Below are 13538 nucleotides of genomic sequence, written 5' to 3'. Positions count from 1 at the left end.
GGTCCCTCAAGTTTTCAAAATGAGCAATATAAGTCATTTTACTAACTGTCATTAACGGTGTTACTTATGTGGCTAATGGAACAATAACTTGGCATTTTGTTTTAATGATGTGGCATATTTTTAATTAAAAAATTACAAACTAAAATTACACATGAGAAACATTATTTACCAAATTAAAAATATATTTATTTTCTACCAATTGTAAACACCCAGCTACGGCTTTATAAAAAAATAAAAATAATAAAAAATAAAAAAACCCCAGCCATGAGACAGAGAAGGGGAGAGAGGGAAGAACAAGCCCTAGTAGCTGCAATGATAGATTAGTTTTTTCCAATTATGCAGCTAATAGTGCGGTAAATAGCCCCAGGATATTGGAATTGGATCTCCAACAACCCTAGAAGTAGCCGCTACGGAATCGCAGCCTCTAAAACCACAAATGTCCTCAAAGTCTGCTAGGATCAAATGGTTTTCTCGCTTTTCTTGTTTCCCATGTTGTTGTAGATAGAGAATTTTCTATATAATTGTTCTATAAGGATCACTATGTGATTTTTCCACTTCATCAAAACGCCTACCTAACTAGACACTTGCTTAATCCGGATCTCAAGATGGGCCTCCTCTCCACTAGACATGATTTAAATCATTGGGTGTATGGTAGCGTTGCAATTTTGGAGAGGGTGACATAATAGCGTTGTAGTATGGTAGCGTTGCAGCAACTAGGGCTTGTTGCTCCCTTTCTCCCCTTCTCTGTGGTGGTTTTTTTTTTTTTTTTTTTTTTTTTAAGCCATGGCTGGGTGTTTACAATTGGTAGAAAATAGTTTTTTAATTTGGTAAATAATGTTTCTCACGTATAATTTTAGTTTGTAATTTTTTAATTAAAAACATGTCACATCATTAAAACAAAATGCCAAGTTATTGTTTCATTAGTCACATAAGAAACACCGTTAATGACAGTTAGTAAAATAACTTATATTGCTCATTTTTCAAACTTGAAGGACCAATTGTGCACGCTTCAAACTTGAGAGACCAATTACGCACACAGGGTAAACTTGAAGGACCAATATTGTAGTTTCGCCTTTTCAATTTTATATCTTCCAAATTTACACCAATGAAACACAAATCTCTACAATGTCTCACTAGCAATATAGATCCAAACACTTTATTATAAGCAGCTACACAATACGTTTAATGAGACTTCTAAAATTATGAAGTATAAATTATTCGTTTACTTATCAAATAAATTATATTATATATGTTTATGAGCAAAATGATGCAACACATGAGACTTCAACTAGTGATTAGATACAATTTTGAACAAAATTTGGCTACATTTAATTAGTTCTAGTATAAGATTACAACCTTACTCAATATATTTTTACTAAAAGTGAATTTTAACAAATTCACCACTAGATTATATTTTCTTCTTATCCTTCATGTTTGTAAAATTTCTAGAAAATTAAAAATCAATAGCCATATCAATAAATTATTTAAATTGCAAGTTTTTGTAATTTAAAATTATGCATAAAATATAATTTTATAAATCATATAATAAATAATATCTGACTGACACAAAATTTGATATGTTTATTAAAAACATGTAATTCAACAGTTAAATTTTTTAAAAATGTACTAATATTAATAATATTGAATAAGATTATAGCCTTAAGTTATAACAAATTTTGTAGTTAAAATTAGTTTGACAATTTTTACATGAGATTCCACTTCCTACCATTGAAATCAATTATAAAAACTCTTGGTTGTCCACGACAAAAATAATGACACCAAAATCCACCGGTCTAATTATATTTCTTTTCTCAAATACGAATGTTTTTGCTCTTATCATGGGAGCTTTTCGACATCTATGATTACCCAAATCTTAATTACTTTGGGTTCATCATGCATTCATGAGATTTTTATTGCCTTGGGAACTTTTCCTTCCTTTTTTTAAAACTACACAAATATATATATATATATACATACCAATCTAAAGTTCTAGACTACAGAAACTCGGCTTTCAGATTATATTGCGAGACAAAAGACCTACATTTTCTATGCTAGAATTTTGATCAATTACTCCCAAAACAATATTTTGTACATGCTTTGGTCACTTTCATCTGTCAGATATAACCCTGCTAGCTGACCATTAACTGCCTCCTTCTGTTAAACTTTGAAGGAAGGTATCCTGGCTCAATCTCAGATTGTTCCGTGGATTGATTTGAGGCATAGGTTGCATACCTACAACCAACTCCAAACCAAAACTTTTGATCAAGATTGCAAAAGAGCCACAGTTAAATTAAGAATCTGAGTTTTCCACCTAATGTAAGAATTCATATAATAAGACAACAAAAAAAAAGGAACAGAGGACACAAGGGGTTTTAAAGAGAACCGAAAAGTTCTTCCCCCTCCCTTCGTTCCCCTTGGTAGTATGAAATGTCATGTCTTGAATATTGCCGCTCTTTACATTTGCTTCAAACTCTTTGAAGTTCGCAGCCTACCTCCTTTTTCCTTTAACCCTCTCTCTCTCTCTCTCTAAACTGCTCCGGCTGGCTTGCTTGCCACCGCATTGTCAACACTTAGTTGTTCTACTTCGTTCTCCGCTGTATGTCCACTGCCAGTTCCATCAATGCTCCCATTACAGTCTTGCCTTTGTGTTTTCCCTTCCAATTTCCCTTTTGGAGATGCACTTGTATTATGACTAGATTTCCCTGAACCACTTTCTTTTTCTGGCAGGGAAGCTGTCTCAGCAGAAAAGTTCACTTCCGTTGCAGTACCTGGTAACTGCTGAGATGATGAATTACCAGAGCCTGGTGGAAGGAATACTCCAGTGCCAGGAATAGGAAGGCGAGGTGGAGGATGTCTTGGTGGAGCAGCTGGCCATCCTGTCGAACAAGGTGGGAGGGGAACTGGTGTAGGAAAAGGAATTGCTGGTGCAACTGGGGCAGGCACAAAAAGTGTTTGCATGCCATTGGGAGGTGGGATTTGTGGACGAATGGGTGGGGCTGGCAGTACACCAGTAGTAGGAACGGGAGCATAATGCTTGTTAGCCACATGATGACGAATATGATTGGGAGATCTACTGGGAGGTGGACCCCAGTGGGGTGATTGGGCTCCTGCAGGTGAAGAAAGGCGCTGACCATCACTAGGTATGAATTTCTTCGGTTGAGACTTTGTGAAAGTAACCAGTATTCGCTCTTTGCGGAGGGAGGGAATTGCATGTTTAGCGACATCTGAGGATTTTCCTTGCATTACTAGGAGAGATCTGTTTTTGTCATGGTGACCAACATTATATCAGAAAGCAGATCTGAAAATTCAGTTAAATCTCAAAAAAAATAAAAGCAAGAAACTTGGGAAGTATATTGTTATATAAAGTCAATTCACCATGAGTAGTAAGATGTTTCCTTATGCATTAAAAAGTTTTAAGCTCATTTTAAGCCTCATTTTGCGCATCATTTATTAAAAAAATGAAGCTCCTAATAGCTCCATATACAATTTTTGAAAACAAAAATGACAAAGTAGCAATTGTTTGTGGGTGGACTTTGGTGCAAGTTAAAGTTATAGGGTCTTAAGGTATGTGGAAGTAATGTCAAGGGAAATTCCTTCTTATGCTATTTTAAAATTTTAAAAATTCAATGTATGAAAAGCCCAACTGACTTTCCCAAGGAGCCACAATATCTGCTATTTTCAGTTAGTCCTTGATACCACTAAACCAGAACACTAGCAATTATTCTTCCATAATTTTCTCCTTGGCATGCCTAAATTTTCAATCACATCAACCTACACAGAAATAACTTTTCTTCTAGAAAGATTATAATAGATAAGTATTAAAACTATGTTTTGGAGTTTGGAGGGAGAGAAGGTGATGCGGGAGACGCAAGAAGAATTTTATTTAGTATTATTTATATTTGCAAGCTAATTGTAATTTTATGTTTTAAGTCCTAGTAGTTTATTAGGGTATTAGTATTTTAACATTTTGAAGCAAGTTTAATTTTGTAATAAGGCAATTAGAGTTTCCTTAGCCAATTAGAACTAGAGTTTAGTTTTCCCTATATAAGCAACCTATTTTACTCCTTCTGAAGATAGTAGATATTTTGATGAATGAAAAAAAATGGCCTTTTGGTTTATTTGGTGCTAACTCCTAGTGGTTTTCCCACTTAGTGCCAAGCCCTAGGTGCTTACTCCTAGATCATATCCCATTATTTTCCTTTTGTTGCATTTTGTTCTGGTTGTCCTGTGTCAAAAGGACCAGTCATCCCACCCCTCCTTTAGATCTTTTAAGAAATACAAGGGAGGGGAGAGTGCAGGCAGCCCCCTTTGTATGTTTGCAAGGAGGAAATGAGATGAAATGATAAGATATCGTGTAAATTAACAATAGAGTGCTATGACAAATAAGTGTCATTTAGATGTTGAAATTTTAATCAGTAATTTTATTAAACTTGATATCCCCTCCATTCAAATTCCCCAAATTTGAGGGAATTGAAAAGAAGGCTATTGAATGGTGCCCCTTCCCTCAAAACTCAAGCCTTCCCTTCACCTTTCATCTTCTATCCATCCATCCAAACATACCCTTAAAGTAGCAACCTCTTAACCAGTAAAAATAAAGCAACAAGAAGAAAAGAGTTCAGGGTTAAAATTGATTACCCAGGTGTAAGAGAAAGCTTGAGAGAGCCTCTAAACTCCCCAGGTTGTCCTATCGAAATACTTTTTCCAAAGGTCATGTCACAGTCTGTCAAGAACAGGACGCAAACAGGCCTTCCAAACCAATGTGGGAAAATGTGAGGCTGTGAGTGATCACCCTAGAAGTAATCACCATAACATTAGGCTTGGTTGGCACATTACACACTTATAATTAAAAAAAGAAAACACCTTAATGATCAACCTCATTATAAAAATCAATGATGCAAGAGTCTGGCTTCACAGTCATAATCTGCATGCCTACTAAGCGTTCAATAACATCTTGCAGCAAGGAAGGGATGGATTCTGTTCCCCGATCTGCAAAGTTAAATTTATAGAGATCCAAGAAATGATATCTAAGTAAAAAGATAACCAACAGAGCTCTTAAAATTTTACTATCCAACACAAATATTCTTAATATGGAACATGCCTTTGGAGGTTCCTACTGCATTATCCTCTTCTGGAGGTGCATCTGCAATTGGAAGGCCTAACTGAATCATCTCTCTTCCATGTCCCTTCATAGGCCTCTTTAAGGCCACATAAGTCTGACCTGCTTCTCAACAAACAAAGATCCTACCCATTGTTATTACTTATATACATAAAAGGAAAATCTTTATAAATTTAAAAATGCTTCTACAAAAGCTAGCAGCGAATTTTTAACAAGAAATAATGAAATACAAATCACATAAAAAACAATTTTGTCCAATAATGTATACAAAATTAGAATAGGCTTTTTTCCTTCCCATTCTTTTTTTTCTAGAAAGAAGTAGAGGTTAAGTACACAAACAACAGAAAGATAGCAATAAAAATAACAATAACAGTGCTGGTAATAGTTGTAATAGTAGCACTATCAACCTTTTACTCAGAAAGTTTCTCAAAAGGCAAATCACTGTTCTGGATTCGGACAACTTTCTTACAATGCAAAATACCACCAATCTCATGGTCCCCGCAAAACATCAACACAATCCCCCCCCCCCCCCCCAAAAAAAAAAAAAAAAAAATTCCACAGCCAACTAAAACAAAATTTATCTCGCAGCGTTCAAGTTATATCTACCTAGATGAATGGGATTAGCCAAAAACAGGTCCCATGAAAAATGGTTCAGCATTAACCAAACCAATATAGAGTTAAATTACCAATTCCTCAAAAGATTAACGTCTAACACTCCCCCTTGTGTGGGCCCAAACTCCCCTTAATAAATAGTGCCCAACATGTGGGATTTTTAACATTTTAAATGGAAGGTAGAGTGGAGACAGAGATCAAACTCATGACCTCCTATTCCTATACCATGTTATATTATATTCTCTCAAAAACTTAAGCTATTAGGAAATCGTGAATTTAATCATCTAATTTAACTAAAATTCTAACAAAGTATTCTATTAAGCTTCAGTAAGCAGATCCTAAGTCTTATGAATGTGTAACTAATGCAAATCATGTTGAAGAGGATTTTTTACAACACTTAGCAACCACCAAGGAACACTAGAAGGAAGCATATTAATGTATTGTCTTAAAGGTACATGTTTCCAAAACTACCCTCACTGACTTTTTAAATAAAGTAAAAGATATGTTATGAAACTTACTTATTGACTTTTCTTTTCAAAGAGGACTTTATTTTGGGACATCTCAGAATGGAATAGAGGACTAACAATTAGGGACAAAGTGACTTACATGCTTGCTATTTTAGTCTTTTAATTCTTTTATGTAAGAATTCATGTGACCATTAAATGAGCCATATGACCACTAATAAGTCACGTTTCCTTTTTAATTGGGCATATGACCTCTGCAGAACATATTTATAGATTAAAGCTGATTTTATGGTTGTGATTGTGTCTTACTACAGCAACTTTCTCTTATCTGATTTAAGGATTTGCAAAAGTTGTAACAGTAGCTTCTTTGAAAATTATTGAATGAAATTCATCTAGCATTTGTGGTTTTTCTCTACCTTTCTCTCAGGAATTGGATGTGAGTCTTCTTGCTATTTTGATAGCTCAAATAACTATCTAGTTCACTTCTTATATGTTTTATTCTCTAAATCATATAGGCTTTGATGCAGGACAATGTAAGCCCAATGAAAAAGAAAAGTCCCATTGGTCCATTCTCTTTTAATTCTAATGTTTAATTACTTATTATGCCTTTAGTATTTTAAAAGGTCAGGTGACTTGCCATTAGTAACCCTAGAATCCTAGCCCTTCATCTTACAGAAGGGTTGCATCAGGTTCACAAACTGTCAGTGGAAGGAGACGTCTGAGAGGAATGACAAACCATTAGAAGCTTATGCAATTTTGTGTAAATTAAATCCCTGTGCCATAGATAGACCATACTTATAGAAGAATACTGAAAGAACTCAGGAATAGGTATAGTTGCAGAGAGCTTGATGTTTCTACTTGATGTTTCTAGGAGGTAACTAGTCGTTTCTTCCTGTGTTTGTATAAGCGCTGGTCTTGTTTGGTAGGGAATGCCCCTATGCTCTTGTAAATTGTTGTTTTTGTCTATATAATTCTTTCCTACCCATCATCAAAAATAAGTTTCAGTAAATTCTTACATGAATATAAATATTTTACAATTTTTTAAAGACCTGATCCATATCTGCTTTGGGCACTATTTTTTTCAAGAACATAAATAATAGTTTCCCTATATGCAAAATGCCATACAAATCAAATTGATATCGATCACTGTTTGTATTAAAAATTAAATGGTGACTTCCATTCAAGGAATTAGTTAGTTTGATTTAAACCCACCAAATGCATAAGATATAAAAGCACAATATCCAGAATTAGACAGTAGTACACAGTATCCCACACCCCCAATTAGGGTCAGGAAAAAGATGGACAAAGAATCTTTAAAGACAATGAGAAGTGTTAATTATGTGTCAACATAATCAGCCTTTGATCTAATATAGCTCAACACAATCAAGTGTTGCAAATTGTGACAAATGAGTTGTCGAAACAAGAATAAACCTTATGGCCAAAAGAAAGTAGAATACCAGTTGTTGTTTACATCTGACAGGAATGCATTACATTATCCTGAAAGATTTTAAATTTAAAACATAGAAAAATAAAAAGACTATCTTAAACATATGATAATTACTTGATAAAAGGAAATCTTTATAGGCTCAATCCTTAAAATTTTATTTAGAAGATCGTTCTAGATAGAAAGACCATCATTTATTAATTTTATAATTTTTTAGTTTAATAGATTTATTTAGTTCTTCAAGTTTTGTAATTTAATGGAGTTTAAATCTGTCAAAGATTTTCATCAATCACATGATGACTTTGTAATACTGTTCAAGATAAAATTGTAAATTATGTTGGAATTATCATATAATTGTTCATAATTTCATATATACATACATCCATACATACATACATACATACACACACACAAACACACACACACACACATATATATATGGACAGAGAGAGAGTTATAGACAAACACAGATAAGCACATTAACCCTTGATTGTAGAGTACACAGTGCAGTTGAGTAATTGTGTGCAATGAACAAATTCAAGACTTGTTAAATCATATAATGCTGACACTAACAGCTTGTTTGGGAGAGGGGAATAGGGGAAAATGGAATGGGGGAAAAAATGAAAGATTATTTTTTTTATTCCCTCGTTTAGGACTTTAATAGCCCTCTTGAACCCATTTTTTAATCCCTCCCAAATTGGGAGGAATCAGAGAATGGAATGTGCTTTTATGAAGTTTTAATGAAGTCCTCATAATACCCCCCCCCCCTCTTTTTTTTTTTAATGATTGTCTATAACCCTTTTTTTAATAAAATAAAGGGCATAATGGCAATGTTTTTATAACAGAAGTCATTTACATTCAATTCCAAATCAAGGTTACTTTCCATTCCATTCAAATGCAATTTCTTATAAAAAATAATACGCATGTAGTCTACATTTAATTCGGAATTGATGAACTTTTTGTAATATTTTAGGGAAACCAGAAAAACAACAGGCACAGATTATATTTGAACAAACCAGTAAGAATGCAAGGAAAAAAGCATGGCATACAGAATTGCACAATTTCATACAGAGATCACTTGCACTGCTATCACAGAAAGTCATTTTAATTTTCTGTACCTCAGATTTCATCCATAAATGTTACAGAATCCATTTTGCAAGCAATGTGTCCAGAAATGGATCTCCCTAGATTTTAAAACATACATGGAAATGGATTATGTCTATTTAAAATTTTGAAGCCTACATGGTGAAACTTGTTCCAAATTTTTAATGGCAACAAATGAATCATCTGAAAATCACAGGTACAGTTTTAGAGAAAGAAACCACATGAAAATTTCTTTCTTCTTCAAGTGTACAGAAAAAAAAAATGCACTTAGCAAACTTGCCTTGATTTTGTCCTGTTTTTCCTTGAGCCCTCAAATTATTAACCAAAGAAACAAGTTTGGGAACTTCCGAGTCATCAAGTAACGATTCAAAATGTTTCAATCCCTCGACCACATTAACCTGACATGAAGATAAGCACATCTCAAAAATAGAAAACAATTATAAATGAAAATTCAGTATCAAGATTCAACATATTAAGCAATAAAACTAAGTCATAGATATCCACAAAAGTATTTAGTAGAATAATACCTCCTTATGGTCAAGCATCTCAAAGACAGAAAAAGTTTTTGGAACCGGAGCAAGATTCTGCTTCTCATTTTGATTTTGTTCTGCAGAATGATTCTCTGTAAGAAAATTATAGGAGTCCAACTCAAAATACAATAGCAAAAATATTTAGAACTAGCCTCATCACACACGCTTCATGTGTGCGATGAGGCTCTTTTTCAATATTAATTTTGGTTTAGTGTCATAATGTTTAAAAGTGGGATAGAGATAGTGTCCTAATTCTTAGGATCTTTCTCTACGTGAGTTTTTTTTACATGGAATAATGTTTAAAAGTGAGATAGATATAGTGTCCTAATTTCTAAGATATTTCTCTACATGAGAGTTGATAAAAGTTTGAAGTTTTGAATGTAAAATTTATAAAAATAAATATAAAAAAAAGGTAGTTCAGATTGGAGAAGAGAAAGGGAAAAAGCCTAAAACTTAGGAACTTTTTTAAAAATAGTAAATTACTCTTTTAAACAGTTTTTTTTTTTAATTTAAAATTATTTAACTAAAAGATAGGGGTATTTTAGAGAGTTTAAGAATTTTTGTGAGGATATTTAAGTACACAAAATGATGAAATCTAGACAGAGAATCCTATTATTAGTAGCATAAATAAATTAAAGAAAAAATTTCTAGATAAGAAGCATCTGTATTCTGTCCTAAATTCAGGCAAGAGAAAGGGAGAGTTTCTCCCCTTTCAGCCAAAAAATGGAACCTAGATGTTCCAACCACCAAACCGTTGATACCTAAAGAGCTACCAGAATTAGCCTTCAAATTATAGCCTGCTCAGTACAGCCACCACTTCCTTTTTCTCTTTGGCCAATCAAGAGCTGATGGATACAACCCCAATGGCTCACCTACTCCCAAGGGGTTTTTAATCCCCCCACCCCACTCTCCCCAAAACTGGCACATTCCATAAAGAAATCCAATTACCTTTGCAATTTGAGGTGCATCCATCGTCTACCACCTTGGCTTCAGTTGGAGAATTGCCACACGTTGTCCCTTCTGAACTTCCCAAACTCTTCAAGCTACCAGCATCTGCTTTGGTAACCAGAAACAATAAACATCAAAGTTGCCACATAGAATTTCTCAAATATAAGGCATATTTCATATTTCATAATTCTGTAACTTTAAGCTTGATTCTATTTGGAGTTGTCGAACCTTCATTAGGAGAGCAACGAAATTTGTTAGTTAATGAGTCACTGTTTGCTAATAGTAAAGAAAAAAAAAATCCAATATATTTCCAGAAAACCAGGCAAATAGAGGGAAGAAGGTGCAAAACAAAACCCATAGGCAATCAAACTTTCCAGAGTTTTAGGCTTTCTAACAACAGAGCAACACAAGACTGGTGTTGTCATCATACAGGCATGCCATGCATGTCTAAATATTTATGTGATACTTTGTTTATATATATATATATATAAATTTTCATTTTCAGATACTTTGTTATTAATGTGCAATGATTGTTTAAAAATCAGTATAAACCGCTTTGCAATATACACCATAATGATCTATTTTGATAATCATACCTAAATTTTATAATAAAAAATTAACATTTTTTTTTCTTTTAATTAAGCCACAGACTATTACATTACCAAAAAAAGGCAACAGACCCTTGTCCTTACTTGTAAATTGTCACTTGGTATTGAAAACTATATAAAAGCCACTTCAGAAAATTTATTTTGCAATGAGTTCGCATCAAAAGATATGTGCAATGATTCAATATGATGTTCTATAAGCTTTCAGGTAAAACAGTACTATTGACAAACAATCAAAAGTGGTAACTACATATCTCAAAAGTAGCCATAATCTAAGGAAGCAACTTTCAGGTAGGAGAACAATTACCCCTAATTGACTTACGAAATAAATTGCTTGATATTTACCCTAAAGAAAATTAATACTTATCCAAAATTCCCATGTAACATGGCTGCACACATGGCCAAAGAAGCTTAAAAGAAGTTACTTTCCTATTCAATAACATTAACATCAAAGGGATGACCAAAAATGCTTCAAAAGAAGTCATTTTCCTAGTCAATAACATTAACATCAGATGATTTGAAATTAAGCATTCCATTCATTGCCAACAAGCTATAACTCATAAGATGCAATTTAGTTAAGTAATGTAGCATTCACCATATTGCAATAACAACACACGGAGCAAAATGTAAACCCAATTGCATAATTGATTACCTTTTTTATCCTCCCCAACTGCTGGAGCCTTATCCTCCAACTTCCCAACCTCACCCTCACCTCTCTCACCGCTGCCTTTCTCCGAACCCACAACACCACCACCCACAGAGGAATTCCCATCATGACTATGAGACTCCACACTAGAATAATGCCCTTCCTTCACAGCATCAAACCTCGGCCCTTGCTTAAACCCCACACCAGATCTCTTAAAATCCTTGCCCCCACCCTTTGCCGGCTCATAATACCGCTGCTGTCGCCTCCAAGCCACATGGTTCAGTGCATATATCACCTCGGCCACTGAAAAGTACTGCTGCATATGCAGCACCGGGTTCCAATTACACCTCCTTTGCTGAATACACCCTATCACCATATCATACTCCCCCGGCTCGCCTACAGCACGCAAATGGTGACACAAATTGTCAATTATTGCATTGGCAGCAGCAAATTCGCCACGCAGCCATGAGATAAACCCATCCCGCTCATCTGGGAACCACTGTCGGTGGTGGATCTCACCGCCACCGGCACCACTCCCACCACCACCACTCGGATACTGCATTTTGTCTGATAATACCACATTTCCCGATGGCATTGCCATGGAGAACCCACTACCCAGAAAAATGTCACTACTACCACATATATAGCCTATGCTCACTACTCAGATCTATGCATATAAAGCACACGAACGAATATCTCTAAATCCAAATCAAATTTGAGCAAATTCCCATAAAGATTCAAATACCAAATCAAGCAAAAGACAACAAATTTCCAGCCTTTGGCCTTAGACCCAATTGAATTTATATCTATATTCAACACTTTACTAACACAAAAGGCACAAAATTCAGTCTTTAGAAACAAAAATAACACAAAACAGTAACTGGGTTTTGTTTATCTTATCAAATCCGATCAGATTAAGATTGCTGCAATTGAAGAAATGGGAATTTTCCCAAATACCCAAAAATCCAAATTTGAAGCTCAGATCTGGAAATGGGGTTTGTGGGGGGGAATTGGGATTGTGGGTATGAGAGAAAAAAGAGACAGTTACTTGAAGATGAGGGAATTATATTTATTATATTAAGCTTTTCATAGTAGGGATTAGCCACAAGATCTAGGGTTTGTGAGAGCTGTCCTTGTGAGTGGTGTGTGTGAGAGTAAGAAAGAGAAAGAGAAAGAGAAAGAGAAAAAAGATAGAAGTAAATGTGAAATGGCTTATTAAGCACGCATGTGTATGGTCTTAAATGGTGGCTAATAAGAAGAGGATGTCTCTCTCTCTCTCTCTCTCTGTTTTTGTGAGCGGTCACACGGTCTACAGTACTGAGGAACTGAGGCCTGAGAGTGTGGATCGGACAAGGATAGAATATTCGTGACTATATATGGGTGTTTTTGACATTTTTCATTTTATCTCAAGGAGACCTGGTTTTGTTTTTGTTTTCTTTTGGTTTGTTGACAGAGAGAGAGACTACTTAAAAATTCATTTCTCATTTTTTGGGTTTTAGTCTGAGTTTCTAAAAAACTACTTGTAAAATCTTTGGTGGGGTTTTATCTTGTTATGGATAACTTCAATGTTTAGCTCTCATTCATTGGATTTGTTTGGATCATATTATGGGACTGTTTAAGATATTTATAAGTGACTTTCCTATTATTTACACTATTATTTGTTTTTTGTAAATTAAAATTTATTTTTAAAGTTTATTTTCTTTTAGCCAATACAATTATGTTAGGGATTGTAAGGGTGTTCTTGTCATTTTATGATATCAAAGAGACCTGGTTTTGTTTTATTTTGTTCTGGTTTGTTGAAGAGAATAAAAATTCATTTCTCATTTTTGGGTTCTAAAACATGAGTTATCTTGTCATGGATAATTTCAATCTTTTGCTCTGTTTCTTTGGATTTAGTTGGATCAGATTAAGGGACTATTTTCTCAACAACCAAAAAAAAAAAAAAAAAAAAAGATTAAGGGACTATTGGTTGTTATTTTTGTAAATCAAACTTTCTTTGTAAAGTTTATTTTTTGAGGCAATATAAGTAAGTTTTTGTTTAGCTCCTGTCTTAAAAAATCTCAACTTGC

At 34.3% G+C, this 13538-nt stretch overlaps 1 protein-coding gene across 3 annotated transcripts; it reads right to left on the bottom strand.

Annotated features, from left to right (window-relative positions):
* Positions 1-2256: 2256 nt before the first annotated feature.
* LOC115981677 (RNA demethylase ALKBH10B) lies at positions 2257-12817 on the bottom strand. 3 transcript variants are annotated; one of them, XM_031103974.1, is made up of 8 exons: positions 11476-12817; positions 10219-10323; positions 9268-9362; positions 9021-9138; positions 5099-5218; positions 4874-4986; positions 4636-4790; positions 2257-3256 (listed from the first exon to the last, which is right to left on the bottom strand). In XM_031103974.1, exons 1-8 carry the CDS (start codon positions 12068-12070, stop codon positions 2527-2529), a joined length of 2031 nt encoding a protein of 676 aa, XP_030959834.1. In that variant the 5' UTR covers positions 12071-12817; the 3' UTR covers positions 2257-2526. The 3 variants fall into 3 exon arrangements, with proteins under 3 accessions (XP_030959834.1, XP_030959836.1, XP_030959837.1); XM_031103976.1 differs by having other exon boundaries at positions 4874-4974; XM_031103977.1 differs by having other exon boundaries at positions 9268-9347; positions 11476-12816.
* Positions 12818-13538: the final 721 nt, after the last annotated feature.

Source organism: Quercus lobata, chromosome 3, assembly GCF_001633185.2.
Source record: "Quercus lobata isolate SW786 chromosome 3, ValleyOak3.0 Primary Assembly, whole genome shotgun sequence".
NCBI lineage: Eukaryota > Viridiplantae > Streptophyta > Magnoliopsida > Fagales > Fagaceae > Quercus > Quercus lobata.
This window is presented reverse-complemented; position numbering and strand designations above follow the sequence as displayed.